Below are 23371 nucleotides of genomic sequence, written 5' to 3'. Positions count from 1 at the left end.
GAAGTCTCTATATGGCTGCAAAAGCCAAAATAGCCGATTTTGAACCTTTAAGGGGCCATAACTCTTGAACCCAAGACGGAATCTGGCCAGTTCAAGAAAGGAAGCAAGATCTTGTGGTGATACAAGTTGTGTGCAAGTTTGGTTAAAATCAAATCATAAATGAAGCTGCTATTGTACAGACAAGATCGAAATAGCTAATTTTGGCCCTTTCAGGGGCCATAACTCTGGACCCCATTATGGGATCTGGCCGGTTCAACAAAGGAACCAAGATCTTATGGTGACACAAGTTTTGTGCAAGTTTGATTAAATTCAAATCATAAATGAAGCTGCTATTGTGCAGACAAGGTCAAAATAGCTAATTCTGGACCTTTCAGGGGCCATAACTCTGGAACCCATAATGGAATCTCACCAGTTCAAGAAAGGAACCAAGATCTTATGGTTATACAAGTTGTGTGCAAGTTTGGTTAAAATCAAATCATAAATGAAGCTGCTATTGTGCAGACAAGGTCAAAATAGCTAATTCTGGCCCTTTCAGGGGCCATAACTCTGAAACCCATAATGGGATCTCGCTAGTTCAAGAAAGGAACCAAGATCTTATGGTGACACAAGTTTTGTGCAAGTTTGGTTAAAATCAAATCATAAATGAAGCTGCTATTGTGCAGACAAGGTCAAAATAGCTATTTTTGGCCCTTTCAAGGGCCATAACTCTGGAACCCATAATGGGATCTGGCCAGTTCAAGAAAGGAACCGAGATCTTATGGTGATACAAGTTGTGTGCAAGTTTGGTTAAAATAAAATCAATAATGAAACCACTATCGTGCAGACAAGAAATTGTTGACGCACGCACGGACTGACGACGGACGACGGACGAAGGGTGATCACAAAAGCTCACCTTGTCACTATGTGACAGGTGAGCTAAAAAGACACACTTCTACTTGTTATATTCAACAGGAAACTAGGTAAAAAATATGTAGGATAAAGTTACAGTAAGAAAGATAATGCTACAATGATGAGTTACTTGTTTCGTGCAATTCCTTTAATTATATAAGCTGATCACTAACAAATCAAATGTAAGCCTATAAGCCACAATTTGCATTGACTTAAAATACTGTGAAGGCTAAATGTCTGCTATATTTCAAATTAAAACTTGTAGAATATTTGAAATTTATTTGACAAAATGGCTATTTATAACAACCATAACTTTCACCCGTATTTAATTTTGCAAATGTAGACAGTGGATACAGTGAAAGAGCACGGAGAGTAGTTTCCCTTTACCAAAATGGCGAATATCGGTAACAAAACTTGTTTTGAAGTTGGAAAATTGTCTATACCTGGGTATAATGAGCACCCATGATTCGGGGATGGTCCCGGTGGTAAAAATCTGCGCATTTTACATGGGTATCTGCGCAAAGGAGGCTTCAGTGCAAAGGAGTTTCGTGACCGATTTTGCGGGTACAGTGGACGCAGAGGCACTAAAAAATGCGAGTTCAAAGCAGTAAAAGCGCGTCAGGGACGCAGAAAACCTGCGTCCGGAAAAACCCTGATAGCGTCTTAAAAATGCCAAGAATAGTCAATGACTTTATGCAAAACTGTCGTGTGTATTTTACTGCACTGCTCGCAATTTACTTTTAGAAAAGATATATAATTCAAAGAGAAGTGTGAATCCCCTAACAATTTTGTATCAAAAATGAGCATGAAAAATGGTGGTGATGATCAATGAACATGTTTTAGTTTTTCTGCATCTCAGCACTGTGATGTATGAAACAGCTACATTATGAATATACCAAATATCTGGTATAATGGAAAAAAAAAAAGAGTGTCTCAAATAAGAAATTGTTACACTTTGAAAAACCAGTTAATTTTACTCTGACAATGAAACTTAACATAGTTTTAAATCATTTCTTCAAATACTTACAGATCTAATTTTTTTCTAAATGGTTTAAATTTCAAAATTTTAAATGCAAGTCAAAAATGTATCAAAATAGCATAAATATTGTCAAAATTTCTTAATATCTAAAAATACAATCACTAAAAGTTTAGGAAAAGATATAAATCTTGCAGTGTTCAATGAAGTGCTAAAACTACCACACAACATACACAATATTACTGCCAAAATCAAAGTGTTTTTTTTAAGGCTGTGCAACAAATTTTACTGCTGTGCCATTTTATGTAATAAAACATGTAGACTGACATATTATCAAACATTCAAGTAACTGGTTACTTTACAAATGAAGAAATTTTAACAGTCTTCTTTTAGCAAGGAAAGGTATTCTTAACAACAACTCAAAATTCACTTTGTTAAAATTTCATTGATCTGTAAACATTTTATTTTTTCTTTCCTAAAATCATATTTTATCAGCAATAAAAAATAAAAGATACAAGACTTTCTTTAAGATTGTTAAAAAAGCTTCAAATTATATTTTTCACGTCCTGTTTTACTACTGACAGAAAATCTTCAATATTAGACAAAGCTCTACTTGATCTACTAAATCTACTGTCCTATGTTTTCTGACTGGTTTTCAACATGTGTCGTGACTTAAACCAGTCTATATTATTTGAAGGCCATGTAGAGACCAGTCTATTTCATTTCAAGTCATGGCACCAGTCTATATTATTTCAAGGCCATATAGAGAACTATTGGACAGTGGTCACTTCCCATAACGTCTTTACGGATTACATTGTCACACAGATCTTCCTTCAACCTCTCTGATAACACAAAGTAGTCAAGTCTCCTGAAAGAATGAAATAACACTGTTACTAAATAAAACTTTACCACAGAAGTGAAGCCAAATGGAAACTTATGGAGGAGGCATGCCACAAAATATGTGGCTGCCTAAGTGGTCTGGCAGTAAAGGTCAATTTCAAATCACTTCTTTTGTGTGTGTGATTCCTGAATCTGTCATCTTTTTTATTTGTTTGTGGGTTTGGTACTTGGGTTATAGCACTCTCCCTATTGAGCTAAGCTGACAGACATGTTTTTTTCAGGATGCTGACCAGCTGGCTAGTGGCAGGCCAGTGGTTCTGGCAAGGTCATGCTAAAAAGTACTGGCATAAGGCCAGATAAGAACAACAACTCCAGATTAATGTAATAGATCTTCAGTCATTGTGGATTTTAACAGTTTAACAGTTTGTCATACAAACAGATCTAATTATAGTTGATTAACTGGTTTGAGACAATGGATTTCACATTCTCTAGACACTTTAAGCTTGGCAGTCACTGTAAACATTCTCGTTATAAAATTATAGTTTAGCACATCAGGGAAAAAAATTAAGGCCACATAACGCAGTCATTTTTAAAAACTAAGGTTAAAATTAGGTAGACTACAAGTTCAATTACCATCCAACATTTTTGGCCCTAGCATTTCCCATGTAGGTCCAGAAGGAGTAAGCCCCTTCAGTTTCTGGGTACAGCTCCCTGTATGAGTCGATGTATCCCTCCGCTAACAGATCGGTAAATCCCTGCCTCTCCTCAGCTGTAAAACCTGCTGTCTTTTTATTGGTCTTTGGGTTTGCCAAATCTTGAATAAGAAATTTACGATCTTTAGTGTACAGAAACAAGCTTCAGAAACAAACTTGACAAATATACCCGTGTTCTTTAATAAGAGGACTATTTAGTTGTCTTAAATTCCTAATCTCAGTTTCTGCTACAGAATCACTGCAGACAATGAAAACGAAGGCTCATGCAGTGAATGAAAATGGAGGACTATATTCATATACATGCACCCGTTAAAACAGTTGACCATTTCATGATTTTACCCAGAGTATGTTCTACCACAACACAGTTTGTTACCTTCTTGTAACTCCTTCTTTGAAAGCAGGTAATTCCTACAAAGGAAACTACACAGTTTTTCACGAAAAACGTAAGTCTCCCACTACTTACCATGCTGAAATTGCAAAATGCCACAAAATAAGAGCCATAACTACAGGGAAAATAACTGAACTGTAACATTCCAATGTGGAACACAACTAGGCTTGGCAGTAATAACACCTGTGAAGTCTGGTTGAATTCCAACCAGTAGTAAAGGAGAAGTAGCACAGAGCAAACTATTTGGGAGAGGACCTTATAACGATGCTACATACGAAGTTTGACGAGATCCATCATTAGGTTCATGAGAAAAAGTCGTTTAAAGGCATTTCAAATTTTTGCTCTAGTGGCCCCTAAAATGGGCCAAGTGCCCCCATTTAGCGGACCTAACATTGATGCTACAGACCAAATTTGAATTAACATGAGAGAGGACCTTATAATGATGCTACAGACTAATCTTGATGAAAATCCTCCAAGCGGTTCACGAGAAAAAGTCATTTTAAAGGTATTTCTAATTTTGGCTTTTGCAGCACCTAAAAGGGGCCAAGTGCCCCATTTGAACAAATTTGGGATAGGAACTTATAATGATGCTACAGACCAAGTTTGATGAAGATCCATCAAACGGTTATGAGAATAAGTTGTTTAAAGGCACTTCTAATTTTTGCTCTAGTGGCCCCTAATATGGGCCAATTGCCCCCATTTAGCGGACCCAACATTGATGCTACAGACCAAGTTTGATGAAGATCCATCAAGCAACTCAAGAAGTTTTCAAAGGTTTTTCTATTTTAGCTCAGGCAGCCCCAAAAAGGGACCAAGGTGAACCATTTAAACAAACTTGACAGAGGTCCATGCTACTGACCAAGTCTGGTGTAATTCTGACCAGCAGTTTCAGAGGAGGAGATGTTTAAGCAAAAATGTTGACGCAGGACAATATATGCCAGACACTGGAGTATCCACCTATACTAACAGCTCACCCTGAACAAAGTTCAAATGAGCTAAAGATAGCAACATTGTGAGTTAAATTAATGCTACCACAGAATCAAGCCATGTTACCTATATAACTAACTTTAAAATTAAAAGGCTTTTGACACTGGCCTATCTAAATAAACTTTCATCTTTTGAAATGCATTTCAAAATGGTCTATGAGAATGATAACTGAAGGCATTATAAATAAATTGTATGTTTTAAGATTTTATTGAGATCATTTCATTTCTCACTTTACATATTCAGTTATTTTTAAAAATAGTTACTATTGTATTCTTTTGATTCATGGTGACCTAGTTTTTGACCCCACATGACCCAGTTTCGATCATTATGATTATTCCATAAAAAAGGCAGATGAGAACTGCTGCTAGTATTCTTAGCTTCAATAATTGTTTAAATTAATGAAAATAAAACAAAGTTACAGGCCCAACAATAGGTTTTTACCTATTTCTAAATGAGCAACATTGAGGTCACCACACATTATGACTGGTTTGGTTTTGTTGAGGTTGTTGAGGTACTCTCTAAAGTCTACGTCCCATTCTTTACTTCTGTATGGTAACCGAGGTAAACCGCGTCCTGAGTTTGGCACATCTAAAAATAGAATTTTAAATACATCTACAGTATAACAAAATAACAAGACTTTGTGTTATTAATTCATAAATACAAATTTTTTTATGTTCTGATTAAGTAAGTGTCTTCTTTGTCCAATAATACTGACAAAAGTTCCAAGGTTTCTGTAATAATATAAAGCCATCTGGAATATACATAGAATAAAAGTCCAGTGGAAGCTGTCAGAGGCACCAGCCTTTTCATTCAATGATCTTGCTGTAGAGGGTGTGACCTCTGCAGATTGATAAAATGCAGTTCATATTCTCTGCAACTTCCATATTTTTTATCAGAACATTGAGACAATACCAACAAGAGCACCACCTGGGGGGTGCTGATGCTCATTTGATTTTTTTTGTGTAATAGAAAAATTGTCAACCCATGATTTTCTAAGTCCAACAAGAGCTGTCACTAATGGCGACAAATGCCCCCGAGAAAAGTTGACCTAAACATAAAACTTAACCAAGAAATCTGATTTTCTAAGTCCAAAAGGATCCATAGTTCTTGCAAAAAGCAGGATGGAGTCATGTTTCTTGAAGTAAAGAGTCAGCTTATGATGGTGAACAACTGTTGCAAGTTTCAAAGCAATAGCTTTGATAGTTTAGGAGAAAAGATGACATAAACATAAAACTTAACCAAGAAATCTGATATTTTCTAAGTCTAAAAGGGGCCATAATTCTTGCAAAAAGTAGGATGGAGTTATGTTTCTTGCTGTACAGGGTCAGCTATTGATGGTGAACAAGTGTTGCAAGTTTCAAAGCAATACCTTTGATAGTTTAGGAGAAAAGCTGACCCAAACATAAAACTTAACCAGGCAACACCGACATTGATCAAGTGACGACAATAACTCATCATTTTTTTTCGAAAAAGAAGATGAGCTAAAAATGACAAATTCAACAAATACAGAGACTGAGCAATGAGAGGAATAACATGTAACTATCTGAATCTTAAAATTAGATTGTAGTTCTCTTGCTATACCCCAGACACCACTTTGATAAAATTAACATATTGTAATCAAGACCTCAATCACCTCCAAGAGTGATATCAATCTTGGACATAGACTGTGCACTTTGCAAGTCATCTTGAAAAGGCACACATTTACTGACAATTTTATAAGAATCCTTACGGAGATTTCAAAGACTTGCAAACTGACTGCAGATCACAATTTTCAATAAATGTGAGATGTATCCAAATGTAAGGTGTAATTATGGAGATGATATTTATCAAACTGAACAAGAGCTGTCCGTAAGATAGCGCGCTCTACTTTTCTCAGTGCTTGACTCTGAATTAGAGCTTTGCCAGTAAATAAAAATCCAAGTTAAAAAGGGACATAACTCTGTCAAATTTCAAACAGAGTTATGGGAATTGTGTCTCTTGGTGTAGACTTTGATAGTAAATAACTATTTTGAGTTTCAAGTCAAAAGCTTTAATAGTAACAGAGATATTTGACTTTATCAAAAAAATTAACAAAAAAATCTTAAGTTAAAAAGGAACATAATTCTGTCAAAATTCAAATCAGAGTTATGGGGAATGTTTCTCCTGGTGTAGACTTTGATGTTTAACAAGTAGTTTAAGTTTCAAGTCAAAAGCTTTGATAGTAACAGAGATATTTGACTTTATCAAAAACTTCAACCAAACAAGAGGACCATGATGGTCCTGAATCGCTCACCTCTTCCCACATGACCCAGTTTTGAGTATGACGTCCTTTTTTCTATTGTTTGACATAGTGACCTAGTTTTTTAGCTCATGTGACCCAGTTTTGAACTTGACCTAGATATTATCAAGATAAAAATTCTGACCAATTTTCATGAAGATCCATTGAAAAATATGGTCTCTAGAGAGGTCACAAGGTTTTTCTATTATTTGACCTATTGACCTAGTTTTAGAAGGTACGTAACCCTGTTTTTAACTTTACCTAGATATCATCAAGGTGAACATTCTCACTAATTTTCATGAAGATCTCATGAAAAATATGGCCTCTAGAGAGGTCACAAGGTTTTTCTATTTTTATACCTACTGGCCTAGTTTTTGATTGCACGTGACCCAGTTTCGAAACTGACCTAGATATCATCAAGGTGAACATTCAGATTAATTTTCATGAAGATCCATTGAAAAATATGGCCTCTAGAGAGGTCAAAAGATTTTAATAATTTTAGACCTACTGACCTAGTTTTTGACTGCAGTTGACCCAGTTTCAAACTTGACCTAGATATCATCATGATGAACATTCAGACCAACTTTCATACAGATCCCATGAAAAGTATGGCCTCTAGAGAGGTCACAAGGTTTTTTTATTATTTGACCTACTGACCTAGTTTTTTAAGGCACGTGAACCAGTTTCAAACTTGACCTAGATATCATCAAGGTGAACATTCTGACCAATTTTTATGGAGATCTATTCACAAGTATGGCCTCTAGAGAAGTCACAAGGTTTTTCTATTTTTAGACCATCTGACCTAGTTTTTGACCGCACATGACCCTGTTTCAAACTTCACCTAGATATCATCAAGATGAACATTCAGACCAATTTTCATACAGATCCCATGAAAAATATGGCCTTTAGAGAGGTCACAATGTTTTTCTATTATTTGACCTACTGACCTAGTTTTTGATGGCACGTGACCCAGTTTTGAACTTGACCTAGATATCATCAAGATGAACATTCAGACCAACTTTCATACAGATCCCATGAAAAATATGGCCTCTAGAGAGGTCACAAGGTTTTTCTATTATTTGACCTACTGACCTAGTTTTTGAAGGCACGTGACCCACTTTCGAATTTGACCTAGATATCATCAAGGTGAACATTCTGACCAATTTTCATGAAGATCTCATGAAATATATGGCCTCTAGAGAGGTCACAATTTTTTTCTATTTTTAGACCTACTGACCTAGTTTTTGACCGCACGTGACCCAGTTTCGAACCTAACCTAGATATCATCAAGATGAACATTCAGACCAACTTTCATACAGATCCCATGAAAAATATGGCCTTTAGAGAGGTCACAAGGTTTTTCTATTATTTGACCTACTGGTTTTTCTATTATTTGACCTACTGACCTAGTTTTTGATGGCACGTGACCCAGTTTCAAACTTGACCTAGATATCATCAAGTTGAAAGTTCTGACCAATTTTCATGAAGATCTTGTGAAATATATGGCCTCTAGAGAGGTCACAAGGTTTTTCTATTTTTAGACCTACTGACCTAGTTTTTGAAGGCACGTGACCCAGTTTCAAACTTGACCTAGATATCATCAAGGTGAACATTCTGATGAATTTCCATGAAGATCTTGTGAAATATATGGCCTCTAGAGAGGTCACAAGGTTTTTCTATTTTTAGACCTACTGACCTAGTTTTTGATGGCACGTGACCCAGTTTCGAACTTGACCAAGATATCATCAAGGTGAACATTCTGACCAATTTTCATGAAGATCTTGTGAAATATATGGCCTCTAGAGAGGTCACAAGGTTTTTCTATTTTTAGACCTACTGACCTAGTTTTTGATGGCACATTACCCAGTTTCGAACTTGACCTAGATATCACCAAGATGAACATTCTGACCAACTTTCATAAAGATCCCATGAAAAATGTGACCTCTAGAGTGGTCACAAGCAAAAGTTTACGGACGCACGCACGGACGGACGACGGACGACGGACACCGCACGATCACAAAAGCTCACCTTGTCACTTTGTGACAGGTGAGCTAAAAAAAGGGGCATAATTCTGTCAAAATTCAAACCAGAGTTATCTGAATTGTGTCTCCTGGTGTAAACTTTGACAGTAAATGACTATTTTGAGTTTCAACTCAAAAGCTTTAATAGTAACAGAGATATTTGACTTTATCAAAAATTTTAACAAAAAATTTTAAGTTAAAAAGGGGCATAATTCTGTCAAAATTCAAATCAGAGTTATGGGGATTGTTTCTCCTGGTGTAGACTTTGGTGGTAAACAAGTATTTTAAGTTTCAAGTCAATAGCTTTGATAGTAACAGAGATATTTGACTTTATCAAAAACTTTAACCAAAAATTCTAAGTTAAAAAGGGGCATAATTCTACCAAAATTCAAATCAGAGTTATGGGGATTGTTTCTCATGGTGTAGACTTTGATAGTAAATAACTATTCTAAGTTTCAAGTCAATAGCTTTAATAGTTACAGAGATATTTGACTTTATCAAAAACTTTAACTAATGGCGACGCCAACGCCGGGGCAAGTACAATAGCTCTACTTTTTCTTCGAAAAGTCGAGCTAAAAATATGGAGTAGACATGAAATAAAGTTAACTGACCTCAAGGTAAGACCTCAATTTTTCACCTAGTGACCTGAATCATTCATGTATTTTGTGGTTTTATGATGGTGAACGTGGTGTAGTAGACTGAAAATCCATGGAAGGTTTTAGAAATAGATTACAGACAAGACAGATGTGCATAATTACAATATATCTCCCATATGCACCCAACAGGATGACTAAAGCAGTTGTGGTATATATATCATGTATAAAACTACTGAACTTACAAGCAGTAACGAGGAAGAACTTGTCATACTCCGCTGTGATCACTCTACCTTCTGAATCATGCTTCTTAATACCTGAATGCAAAATTATTATTATTATACCAGATTTATATAGCGCCCTTTTCATGATAAACACGTTCAAAGGCGCTTTACAGCAACTGCAGCCACAGAGGGCGCGAAATCATCCTCTACTAGTACAGACACAGAGCGATCTGACCAGAGGGACAGAGTGAGACAAAGCCCCCACAGAGAGATCAGAAATCAGATACAGGCTTGTCCGGCTAACTTAGCCTAGCTCGTTGCGAATAGACAGCCTGGTTCTTTAACGTGCCCAGTGTATAGCACTGATACACGCAAGGATTGCCTGGGTTCCTGACCAGTACACCTCTAGCTGGGTGGGAAACACTGAAAAGCGTTTCTGAAAATTCCCGAGTAGCTGCCGGGGATCGAACCCCGACCTCAGGATTGGAAGGCCAGTGTGCAAACGTACATGTACATGTTACATGACACAAAAATTTTTAATAAACTATAAATAAGAAAACAGAATGCTACATGCATACCAAGATATACTTTTTTCAAAATATAGAAATAACATACCCGGTAGTCACTTTACCCTATTATAAAGTCAGTGTTTTATTTTTTTTACTAGAAGCAACTGTGTTATTTCATGACAATGTTCATGCAACAGTCTTTAACAATTGTTATGAACTTTAACAAAACTTGCCCAGAGAGCCTACCAAGTTCATAAGTATATCCCTAACCTTGATACGCGGGTCTATCAGACTTGATTAGAAGGTCCCTGAACTTGATTCGCAGGTCTATCAAATTGAATCAGATAGCTGATCCCTGAACTTTATTTTTTCAAATTTTGGTCTACTAAACTTGATCTGAACTTGAACTATGGGTCCTAAACACTTAACTAGTATGTCTTTGGACTTGAACCGTCAGTCTACAACACTTAATTAACTTGTCCCTTGGTCCATTGTAAAAGAAATTTGATTGTACGTCCTTGAACTTGATCGATTGAAATACATGATTCATAGGTCCCTTAACTAAATCCTTGGGTAAACTTGGTGAGAAGGTTAAGCTCCACAACATATTCCCTACTGAGTAATAATCAATACATTAATGTCGAAAGTCAATTATTAAATAAAAAAAAACTGTCTTTAAGGGGAATTCGAAATTCAATTTATAGACTTGATTCAATGCAAAAAGGTTTAGCCATGATTTGATGTAAAAAGTTTACAACAAAACATTTATTGCCATGAAGGCAACAACAAGGGAGTTAAGAAATAACTTGATGCTATGACTGTTTCTAGGGATAAAAACCACTATTTGTACCCAAATCATTACAGTAAACAGTGATCAATACTCACAGTATAATGTTCAACTTCCTGAATTTTAAAACCTACAACCACAAAAATACATGCATTTATAAACACATCATACCTAGTCCATAAGTGACATTAATGGGTTTAGTTTTGCTGTATATGCCTGTGCCAGCATAGCCAGCCTGTTCAGCAGAGGACCAGTAGTCATGGTAACCGTCGACTTTGACATCGGCTGGAAGATCTTCCTGAGCACATTTGGTCTCCTGGACACACAGGATATCTGGTTTCTCATCTGTGATGTACGACAGACCTCCTTTCTGAAATGTTATATTATTTAGATATTCATTCAAATACTATATTCAATACACCATTTACCATATATTCCCTTATCAATGCCCCAAGGAGCGTTACATTTTAAACAAGTGTGAATGGTTGTTAACTGCCCTAAAAAAAATTATTTTTTGTTAACATATTTTGGTAAATAATCAGTCCTACTTCTAATGAATGAAATTTAACAAATATAGCACTTTCATAGTGCCTGTATTCACTTACAACCTAGAAAAAACTTAAAATTTGTGTTTTTGAAAATGGGGGGGGGGGGGGGGGGGGGGGGGGGGAACGGGGGTTATTTATTTATTAGCCAGAATAACTAAGGAATATACAGTAAATCTTTAAATTATTCAAGTAACACATTAAATCCACTAAAAGATGCAATAAATGTTATTGCTGATCAATCAAACCAAAAACCAGGGATTTGTCTGTTATGCATAATTACATACTTATAGAAGCATTACAATAAACTTCTACAGTTACAGCCATAAAAAGGAGATAATCATAAACAACTTACACAATCATATTTTCTACTATGTTAATCAATAATCAAACCTCTTGCAAATATATAAGAAAACAATTATCAAAAATAAGATTTAACAATAAACAGACATATCTTAATGGTTGTAACAAAAATATGTGGCAGCCACATTATAAAGAAAGGCATTATGAAACCTTTAGCGGGTCTATTTAGATTCCAGTGAAACTTACATCCATCCAAGCTCTGATTCCGTTGATATTCCATGAGGCAATCTTCCAGTTTGGTTTTCGTCCATCCGTTGTCTGGCAATCGTGCGAGAAATCCATTCCCTTAGTCAAGGACGACTCTTTACGTAGTTTTGTCTTTTCCTCTGCCTTTGCAGACTTCGACTTCTTTGCAGGCTGTTTAAGTAAAGAAATACAAATTGATTTCATATCTATATGGCTAAAATAAGGCTAGTTCTACTTGCAAAATAGGATTTATTTAATTTTCCCTTATCATCATTAATTCAACACAAACTATTTTTAACAACAAGAGCTGTCCATAAGACAGCGCGCTTGACTCTGAATTAGAGCTTTGCCAGTAAAAACTTTATAAACCAAAAAAATCTAAGTTAAAAAAGGGGCATAACTCTGTCAAAATTCAAACCATAGTTATTTGCCTTGTTTCTCCTGGTGTAGACTTTGATAGTAAATAACTATTTTAAGTTTCAAGTCAACAGCTTTGATAGTAACAGAGATATTTGACTTAATCAAAAACTTAACCAACGGTGACATCGACGTGGACGCTGGGGCGAGTGGAATAGCTCTACTTTTTCTTTGAAAAGTCGAGCTAAAATATAGCAGTTAAGGTAGTTCTGCAGGTCTGGATCGAAATTTTTTCTACAATGTAGAATTTGATTAAACTCTTTTTCAAAACTTCAGAATATACCTAGAAAATTCAGATAGGATCGTGTGCTTGATTTTTTGCTAGACTGATTTCAAAATTTCGGACCTCGTGCAAGTTTTCATAATTGGAGTCTATAGGAAAATAGCAACTTTCATAACATTTTCGCAAATAGAAAATTTTCCACAATGTAGATTTTAATGAAACTTCTCACAGTCGTAAATAAACAATTATGGCCTATAATATAGTGAAATAAAATGTATAGGTATGTGTGCTTATTTCTGAGATATCTGGCCATGATTAAAGTGAACCGCCTATTTGAAGCTGATTTTAAGACATTATTTTGAATTATTTAACGTGTCAGATGTTTTAATATCATATTTTAACTTTAGAAAGTTAGAGACTGTTACAATTTAATAAATTTATTCACAGGTTGCCTTTAATTCATAAACTGATTTTCATTTCCGTACGCCGAATCCAAGCTTTATTCTACGTTTTCGGGATAAATGTTGTTACGCCATCACTTCCGGTTTATCAAACGTACAGAACTACCTTAAACTCTGATAATTTAAAAATTTGATGCTGCTGTGATTGTTTATCTTTAAACAGCTTCAGATGATATACCATGTGTTGACAGTAGAAGACAAGGTTTAATACATGTACATAATAACTGATTATTCCAAGCATACGATCTCTAACTGCTATAAATATAGAACCAAAAACTAATGATAAACAAAGGAATCCTCAAATTAACCCTTACCCTGCTAAATTTCTATATTGAATTTTTCCATCTTTCAATTTAGGCAGTACCATTAACTGTTAAAGGTTGTGCATACCAAAATGATAATGACTGAATGGCAAACAGTGTAGATCATGATCAGACTGCATGTATGTGCAGGCTGATCATGATCTACATTGGTCGCAAAGGTAGAATCAATCGTGTCAGGCATGATAAGGGTTAAATGTTTAACTTTCAAGATGTGCAAATTTTCTGACATACAGGTAGTGTTTTACATTAGCCTAATTGAAATATTAATGTTGGCATCCCAAATGACACATTTTCAACTGGATAAAACAGAGGGTGGATGAAGTAAATAAAAAAACAAGGCTTTACAATCAGTTATTATCTGTTGCTTTTTTTATGGCTCCATCTAAATAAACTCAAAATTGTGTCACAGTTTCTGTAACTTTTTATATAATGCAATGAACAATTATGATGAAATGTTAAAATCATAAATCATTCATATCCTGCATATATATTTTGATCTAACTTACTGGTTCTCCATCTGCAGCTTCTTTTTCTGCCTTCTTGCCCCTCTTCTTTGGACTTTGAGCCTGTACCATCAAGAAATAAACACGCAAAATTTAATGAAGTATTTTCCACACCTAAATGATTGTTGCAGAAAATGTTGTTCTACAAGTTACTAAGGCAAATGAACAGAAACCAGAAATATAAATATCTAGATATCGCACTGGGTGGAAAAAAAATGTAGATTGCAACTCAATGAAGGGCAATCACTCTGGTTTAAATGAGTACATTCTGACTAGATTTACAACAAAACATCAGTGAGCTAATACAAACAAAGTCAACAGTCATACATGTCAAAGTCCACATACTGTATGATAGAGAAACAAGTTTATTTCATATGTTTAGCCCATATGGGCATCAACATTTACAATTTCCACAACATGAATCTACAAAACCAAAACAGGAGCAACAACTCTGGTTATATAAAGTTGATTTTCACAAAATGTGCAGGGAAGCAGCAACAACTGTATGAATGAACATAAACTCTCAAACCAATATCAACTAAATCAGTCAATGTGACTGACAATTACAAAGTAATGGCTGGAGGAAGTGTTTTAAAACTGACACCTGCGTATAAACTTAGAAAATGTTTTACTAATGATTTCCTAAATATAGGTACCATATGATATTCTAATATGACTAACAATGCTTTAACCATCACAACGATATAATGCTGACATCACGTCGACATGATATTTAGCACCATGTATACATCTAGAAATAGGGTTTTTAAATTTTATCAAATGTTTTACTTAATAGCGTGTTTAAAACATAATGTCACATTGAACAACTGTGTTGATTAATTTACACATATATTAAGTTGGTTATTGGCTTTGCAGAATAATTCGCCATCTTTTGCGCCCAAACTGATTTCTTCCGCAAGTTGTATTACCATTTCTGGTCCTGGCATGCATAAACAAAAAGCGTGACAACCTAACAGTTGGCACCATGCATGTGCGAAGAAACAGTTCTGTCATATTTGATCTAAATTTTTCAATAAAATTCATATAAGAATCAAAATAATTTATAGCAAAACATTGTTTTAACACTATCTATACACTCAGGCAGTTATACGTCGTTCGAAATAATTCACACAGGCTGCACCCTGGTGGAATTATTACCCCCGGCGTATGACTGTCCGTGTGTATAAATAGTGTAAAAGCACCATCTTGCTATAAATCATTTCTTAAATATTTTTCAGATCCGAGTCTTAATTTTAAGCTCTATCTTTCAGAAAAACAGAAAACAGTTTCCATGATTTTCCAGCTCAATATTTGAAATAACTTAGCAAAATTATTATTATTTAGCAATGTAAGAAAAGAATTAATGCATCATTATGTCTTGAATTGTTTTAAATACCATATATATTTCCAAAGTTTGTGGGATATTTACACATGACTTCTGTTACTCAACATATCAACACAGACAACTCTCTGTAAAACTGTTACATACTATGGATCCCTATACCGGGCATCCACACAATCTGGTCAGGATCAATTCTGTTAGCTTTCAAAGCCTATTGCAATTAGAGAAAATGTTAGCGAACAGCATGGATCCTGACCAGACTGCTGGTCGCAAAGGCACTGTGTTGGTTTTCTCATGGTGCGGCTCATTAGTAATGATTATACTTACTACAGCTGTCTGTTCTGCACTTTGGTCCTCAGACTTTTCTGGTGATTTAGAGGTCTGTAAAGAAAAAGACCCAATACAAATTTAGTTTTATTTTATACAAATATGGAACAGAACCACTTTTTTTTGTGTGTGAGTTGTGACCTTGACCTTGAGCCGACATGGCTGACTTGTGGGTTCTGCACATCATCTTGATAAAGTGATCATTTGACCCAAGTTTCATTCATGAAAATCCTTCAAAGGGTTTAGGAGAAACAGAACAGACATGAAATGTTATGGACTGACAGACCCCAAAAAGGGGCATAACTCAATCAAAATTCAATCAGAGTTATGAGGTTTGTTTCTCCTGGTTTAGACTTTGATAGTAAATAACTATTTTAAGCAAGTCAATAGCTTTCACAGTAACAGAGATATTGAACCAACCGCGACGCCGACATGGACTCTGGGGCGAGTGCAACAGCTCTACTTTTTCTTCGAAAAGTCAAGCTAAAAATATAGCCGTTAACCTCACTCTGATAATTTAAAAATTTGATGCTGCTGTTATTGTTTCTCTTTAAACAGCTTCAGATGATATACCATGTGTTGACAGTAGAAGACAAGGTTTAATACATGTACATAATAACTGATTATTCCAAGCATACCATCTCTATCTGCTATAAATATAGAACCAAAAACTAATGATAAACAAAGGAATACTCAAATTAACCCTTACCCTGCTAAATTTCTATAATGAACTTTCCCATCTTTCAATTTGGACAGTACCATGAACTGTTAAAGGGGGTGCATACCAAAAAGATAATGACTGAATGGCAAACAGTGTAGATCATGATCAGACTGCATGTATGTGCAAGCTGATCATGATCTACACTGGTTTCAAAGGCAAAATCAATCGTGTCCGGCATGATAAGGTTTAAATATTTAACTTTCAAGATGTGCAAATTTTCTGACATACAGGTAGCATTTTACATTAGCCTAATAGTTGAAATATTAATGTTGGCGTCCCAAATGACACATTTTTGACTTGATAAAACAGACGATGGATGAAGTAAATAAAAAAACAACAAGGCTTTACGATCAGTATTATCTGTTGCTTTTTTTATGGCTCCATCTAAATAAACACAAAATTGTGTCACAGTTTCTGTAACTTTTTATATAATGCAATGAACAATTATCATGATGAAATGTTAAAATGATTAAAAATCACAAATCATTCATATCCTGCATATATATTTTGATCTAACTTACTGGTTCTCCATCTGCAGTTTCTTTTTCTGCCTTCTTGCCCCTCTTCTTTGGACTTTGAGCCTGTACCATCAGGAAATAAACAAGCAAAATTTAATGAGAATTTTCCACACCTAAATGATTGTTGCAGAAAATGTTGTTCAGTAGGTCAAGGTCACAGTCAAGTGACATCATATTACTTGGGGTCATCAGGTAATTATAATTAAACAGTCTTGGAAATAGGATCAGATGATTTTTTAAGTATTTTTCCTATATAACTCACATAATAACTAAGTGACCCCAGGTCGGGGCCTCTTTTAATCCCAGGGGCATAATCTGAACAATTTTTGTAGAGGACTACTAGACAATGGATCATACCAAATATCAAAAGCCTACGTCGTATGGTTTCAGACAAGAAGATTTTTAAAGGTTTTTCCTATATAAGTCTATATAAAACTTGGGACCCCAAGGGCAGGGCCTCTTTTCACCCAAGGGGTACAATTTGAACAATTTTGGTTGAGGACCATAAGACAATGATACAAACCAAATATCAAAGGTCTAAGTGTTGTGGTTTCAGACAAGAAGATTTTTAAACTTTTTTCCTATATAAGTCTATGTAAAACTTGGGACCCCCGGGGCGGGGCCATATTTGACCCTAGGGGGATAATTTGAACAATCTTGGTAGAGGACCACTAGATGATGCTACAAACCAAATATCAAAGCCCTAGGCCATGTGGTTTTGTATAAGAAGATTTTCAACGTTTTCCCTATATAAGTCTATATAAACCATGTGACCCCTGGGGCGGGGCCATATTTGACCCTAGGAGGATAATTTGAACAAATTTGGTAGAGGACCACTAGATGATGCTACACACCAGATATCAAAGCCCTAGGCCCTGTGGGTTTGGATAAGAAGATTTTTAAAGTTTTTCCTTTCGGTTGCCATGGCAACCTGAGTTCTGCATAGAATTCAATTCTTTGAACAATTTTGAAAGGGGGCCACCCAAGGATTATTCCTGTGAAGTTTGGTGTAATTCTGCCCAGTGGTTTTCAAGAAGAAGATTTTATTAGAAATTGTTCACGCACTACGCACGACGGACATCAAGCGGTCACAATGTTTTACTGTGGATTTCCCAATAAAGGTACCATATGATATTCTAAAATGACTAACAGAGCTTTAATAATCACAACGATATAATGTTGACGTCACATTGATGTGATATTTAGCTTCATGTATACATCTAGAAATAACGCTTTCAAATTTGATCAAATGTTTTACTTAATAGCATATTTAAAACGAAACGTCACATTGAACAACTGTCTTGATCAATTTACCATGTTTACACGTTTATTAAGTTGGTTATTCGCTTTGCAGAATAATTCGCCATCTTTTGCGCACAAACTGAACTCTTACGCAAGTCATACTACCATTTCCGGTCCTGGCGTGCATAAACAAAGAGCGTGATGATCTTACAGTTGGCACCATGCATGTGCGAAGAAACAATTCTGTCATATTTGATCTAAATTTCACAATAAAATTCATATTAGAATCAAAACAATTTATAACAAAACGTTGTTTTAACACTATTTAAACACTTTGGCAGTTATACGTCGTTTGAAATAATTCACCCGGGCTGCATCCTCGTGAAATTAATACGCCAAGCGTATTACCGTCCATCGTGTATAAATACTGTTGAAGCACCATTCTGCTATAAATTATTTCTTAAATATTTTTCAGATCTGAGTCTTAATTTTAAGCTCTATCTTTCAGAATACGTACGGAAAAGAGTTTTCAAGATTTTCCAGCTCAATATTTGAAAAAATTTAGCAAAATTATTATTATTTAGCAATGTACGTAAAACTGTTACATACTATGGATCCCTAATTACCGGACACCTAAAATTGAGGCTAGGCATCCAGTTACTGCTGGACACATAGGCAATATCTCAATATATTTTGCTGCCTGGTGAAAGTAATTGAGCCGCCCCATGAGAAAACCAACATAGTACCTTTGCGGCCAGCATAGATCCAGACCAGCCTGCGCATCCACGCAGTCTGGTCAGGATCAATGCTGTTCGCTTTCAAAGCCTATTGCAATTAGAGAAACCGTTAGCGAACAGCATGGATCCTGACCAGACTACATGGATGTGCAGGCTGGTCTGGATCCATGCTGGTCGCAAAGGCACTGTGTTGGTTTTCTCATGGTGTGGCTCATTAGTAATGAGCATACTTACTACAGCTGTCTGTTCTGCACTTTTTTCTTCAGACTTTTCTGGTGATTTAGAGGTCTGTAAAGAAAAAGACCCAATACAAATTTAGTTTTACCTTATATAAAGATGGAACAGAACCACTTTTTTTAGGATGACAACAGATTTAACAACATGCCGGCATTGTTATAATTACCGTTACGTCTCATAAACTGAGTTATGCATCCAATATCATGACAGTGCACATTAAAGCCATATCTGATTGTTCTTGTCAGAGCAAAAAAGATACACTTCGGAAAACAGTGTGTTACAATCTCTGCACACTTCCTAGTTCAATAACATTAAACTTGCACAGGGCGCCTTTTAATATTTGGACGTTCAACATGTCCCTGTGTCAAGTTTAATCGAATGTCAGCCATTTGCATAGCACAGATTACGACTTTATTTTATTGAAGTGTAATGTAGGAAAACTCTCAGACACATGAAACATTGGTTTACCGTAACTAAAACTGCACCACCAATCACTTCCCCGACGCATTTCACAGAAACTTCTAGCGTAATTTATTGAAATATCACGAACAATACAACACCGAATAAATATATAGAATCAATTATACATGCTTAGACGAAAACAAATACGTTTAGCCTACGACACTTGTAAAAAATCTGCGGCCATTATTTAACGCATGGGCACGTCGAACGCATCTGGACTAGCCTTTTAAACTGCTTTGATAGGACTTTACAATTAATTTAAGTAACTTTCAATAAAATTACCACCAATAAATGCTGATTACACCCATCGATTATAAACATATGCATACTACATAGACAATACGTTAGTAACGGGCCGCATTTCTTTTCAAATCCGACCGTGAGAATATTTTTTCGTCTAAAATTAATCTTTATAATAAAGAAGATTTGACAGTTCGTGTTGTGTTGTGGAAGTGAATGGATGTAAATTTCATTTTCAAAGTGCGGACTGATCTTCAATATCTTCAGTAAGACAGTATGTTCAATGGATGTGTAAATTAGGTTTCTTTGTCCGTTGTTGGTATTTAGCTATCGCTTTCAAGTCACTTCTACCGTGAACTTGTAAAACCTTCCGCAAGAACTTTTGCGGAAAGCTCTACCGGGAAATTCATACTTTCGATAAAACGTCGGACTATATGAAATGTCAAAATCGTAAAATATTGAAGTCCGACGTTTATTTATAGAACTACACACTTCCCTGTCATAAAAATCACACAGTTTAAGATATCTTCTATGCAACACAATAAACCCAAGGTTTAAAACAAGAATGTGAGCATTTAATTTTTTTTTTTTGTGTTCATATTTTTTGGTAAAATAGAACAAGTTCAACGAAGAGCCGCAAGATATGTCACAGCATGGTGAATACAGCAGAAATAATAGCATGACATCCATGCTGAATCAATTACCATGGGAATATTTACAACAACGCCTTCAAAAGCCAAATTCATCATGGTGTACTGCATAGTCCACCATCTTATTGCAGTACCAGCTGAAATTTTCTTGATCAGAACAAACACAAGTCAACTGAGGGGCCACAACAAAAGATACCTCATTACACACTCCAGGATACTATTACATAAGGCATCGTTCTTACCAAGTACCATTCGACTATAGAACTCAGTTCCTGCTCAAACAGTTGCAGCTGCAACCATCAAGGGCTTTAAGTCCGGACTGCTGACAAAAGTCATGTAAATATAAAAGGCATTTTTACTTTTAAATTGTACATAACAGCATCTTAACTTTACTATGTAGACCTCAAAAATCCATGTATAGTCACACACTTCGTTTTGCGGTATGGAGTCAATTGGAAGAAGAAGATATTGTTACCAGGTGTTTCCAAGAGTTATCTTTCCTGATCCTGTTATTTTACAGATTTTATTTTTGCAAAAAAAGCCCCGTTAGTTCATGTGCAATGCTATGGTACTTTGAAAATGTTATTATTATTAAACATGTAATGTATAACATATAATTCTGATGCCCATATCATTCGGTCAAAGTTGTAAAATAAAACTTGAAACTTGCATGCATTTTCAACACAAAGGGCTCGCGAAATTACGTTGCATTATGACAAATCATACCTTTACCTTCTTTTTTGGTGGCATTTTTGCAAATACAGAAGCGAAAGGATATTGTATTTGTAACAATTTAAATGAAAGTCTCAATCGAGAAGCAAATAAGGATGCAATTTTGCTAATTTCTTCCAAAACTTTCGATTTGCCGGTCGGTGCGCTTGATTATCTACACTAAGGGCACCAAACTCGGTTAAATATAGGCAACAAACTCGGTTATGTCCCGTTTTTTTGGGGTTTTTTTTTTGTTTTGTTTTTTTTCTTGTTGTTGTTGATGGTGTTGTTATTATTATATGCCATGGATTTTTAAATAATTCTGAAATCTATTGTTGTTGTTGTTTTTTCGAGAATATCTCGAAACAATACTTTGAAACAGCATATTTGTCTTAAAATCAAGACGAAATCTGATACACTCCCATGGATTCTTTCATTACAAAAAATTGTAAAACTTTTTAAATCAATTTATTTTTCTTTTTGGGACAAATATTCACGTGCATAACAATAATAATCACGTGATGCCGTCGACTTCTTAAATGCCATAGTACATTTCAATAAATGTTTATAGCTTTTCCCGTGCACAACAGTAATAATCACGTGATGCCGTCAGAATTGGTCATGTGTATCCTTTAATGGTTGAAAAGCCGTAAAGCTGTATATCTAGATATCTATTATTATTTTTATTATTATTATTATTATTATTATTATTAGATCTATTATTATTATTATACCAGATTTGTTGAGCGCCCTTTTCATATGAAATATATATTCAAGGGCGCTTTACAATTAGATATGTGACATATCGCTGATATGTAGGAAACTCAAGAAACACGAAATATGCAATCATAAAACTGAAACTAAATCATTTGATTTTAAAACGCCTATTTTTATAAATAATATAGATCTATTCAATAATATTAATAGTTCATAATAGTTTAATTACCTTTATGTTTATGATAATAGTTCGCACAAACGAAACATTTTTAAATTTATTTCTGTACTTTCATGTCATCGTATAAGACACGCTTAGACATTATTTTTGTGTGTCGGATAATAATAAATAATTTTCCCGTGCTCATCAGTAATAATCTTGATGATTTTTCAGATTTTATTTTATATCAGTCTTTTGCAATTCTCTTATATCAATTTATTTATCATCTTGGGGCCAATGTAACTCACATGACTATTTTTATTGGAAAAATGTTTATCAAATGTTGTTTTTTTTTAAATATGTAAATATTAGATTTTCGGCAAAATAATCATGTTTGCGTACAAAATTAATCAATGATTTTTTTGTTTGTTTGTTTAAATATCCAAAATAGACAGTAACAATGTCCTGTAATTGTTACAGGTATTACACAGCAGACGCATACAGACTAAGCTGTCCGTCAAGGAGAGGACATTCCTTTTATCTGCAAGCTATGTGTAAGTCTGTAGCCGTAACTGTCTATTTCTGTGTCCATCCAGTCCGAAGATGATTTGGAACCCACGATTCTTGAACGCAGTGTAAGTCCACTATTCTTTTTAAGTGTTTTGAACGGTAAACATGTTTAAATATCCCTAATTAGGATCAAGAAATCAACAAAACAACAAAAAGCATGTACTGAAGGTTTTTATACGATATTTTTTATCTCTCGTTATTACAAACAGATATTATAGATATTACCAATATCTTTTTTCATATTACTTAAAAAATTGGTAAATAGGAACACAGTTTCAAGAGTATATTCGAGCTATTTTGAGTATGAAAAAAATGTTAAGCGACAGTTCAACCAAACCTAGGAAAAAGGAGCTGGTGTTCCCAGAATTCAATTAATAGGACGGGATAACTGGTATGTACCCGGATGTCAGTAAACACAGAACCTTCAACACGATATAAAAAATTTAGAACGAATATCAATCCCTGAAGGATGAATATAGAACAACACTGAATGAGTGTACGGAGATAATTTTTACGGCCGCCACACAGCACAAACA

The 23371-nt window shown here is 35.1% G+C and overlaps 1 protein-coding gene across 3 annotated transcripts; it reads right to left on the bottom strand.

Moving 5' to 3' along the window:
- Positions 1–2609: 2609 nt before the first annotated feature.
- Positions 2610–21581, bottom strand: LOC128556318 (exodeoxyribonuclease-like). 3 transcript variants are annotated; one of them, XM_053540979.1, is made up of 11 exons: positions 21407–21581; positions 19326–19379; positions 17116–17175; positions 15874–15927; positions 14208–14267; positions 12278–12448; positions 11355–11553; positions 9909–9980; positions 5234–5380; positions 3338–3518; positions 2610–2732 (listed from the first exon to the last, which is right to left on the bottom strand). In XM_053540979.1, the coding sequence occupies exons 1-11, from the start codon at positions 21428–21430 to the stop codon at positions 2612–2614; spliced, it is 1143 nt and encodes a 380-aa protein (XP_053396954.1). In that variant the 5' UTR covers positions 21431–21581; the 3' UTR covers positions 2610–2611. The 3 variants fall into 3 exon arrangements, with proteins under 3 accessions (XP_053396954.1, XP_053396955.1, XP_053396956.1); XM_053540980.1 differs by having other exon boundaries at positions 21413–21580; XM_053540981.1 differs by lacking the exons at positions 14208–14267; positions 15874–15927 and having other exon boundaries at positions 21407–21580.
- Between the last annotated feature and the right edge of the window lie 1790 nt (positions 21582–23371).

This window comes from Mercenaria mercenaria, chromosome 4 (genome assembly GCF_021730395.1).
Source record: "Mercenaria mercenaria strain notata chromosome 4, MADL_Memer_1, whole genome shotgun sequence".
NCBI classification, from domain to species: Eukaryota; Metazoa; Mollusca; class Bivalvia; order Venerida; family Veneridae; genus Mercenaria; species Mercenaria mercenaria.
The sequence above is the reverse complement of the archived record's forward strand: the minus strand, read 5'-3'. Positions and strand labels throughout refer to the sequence as shown.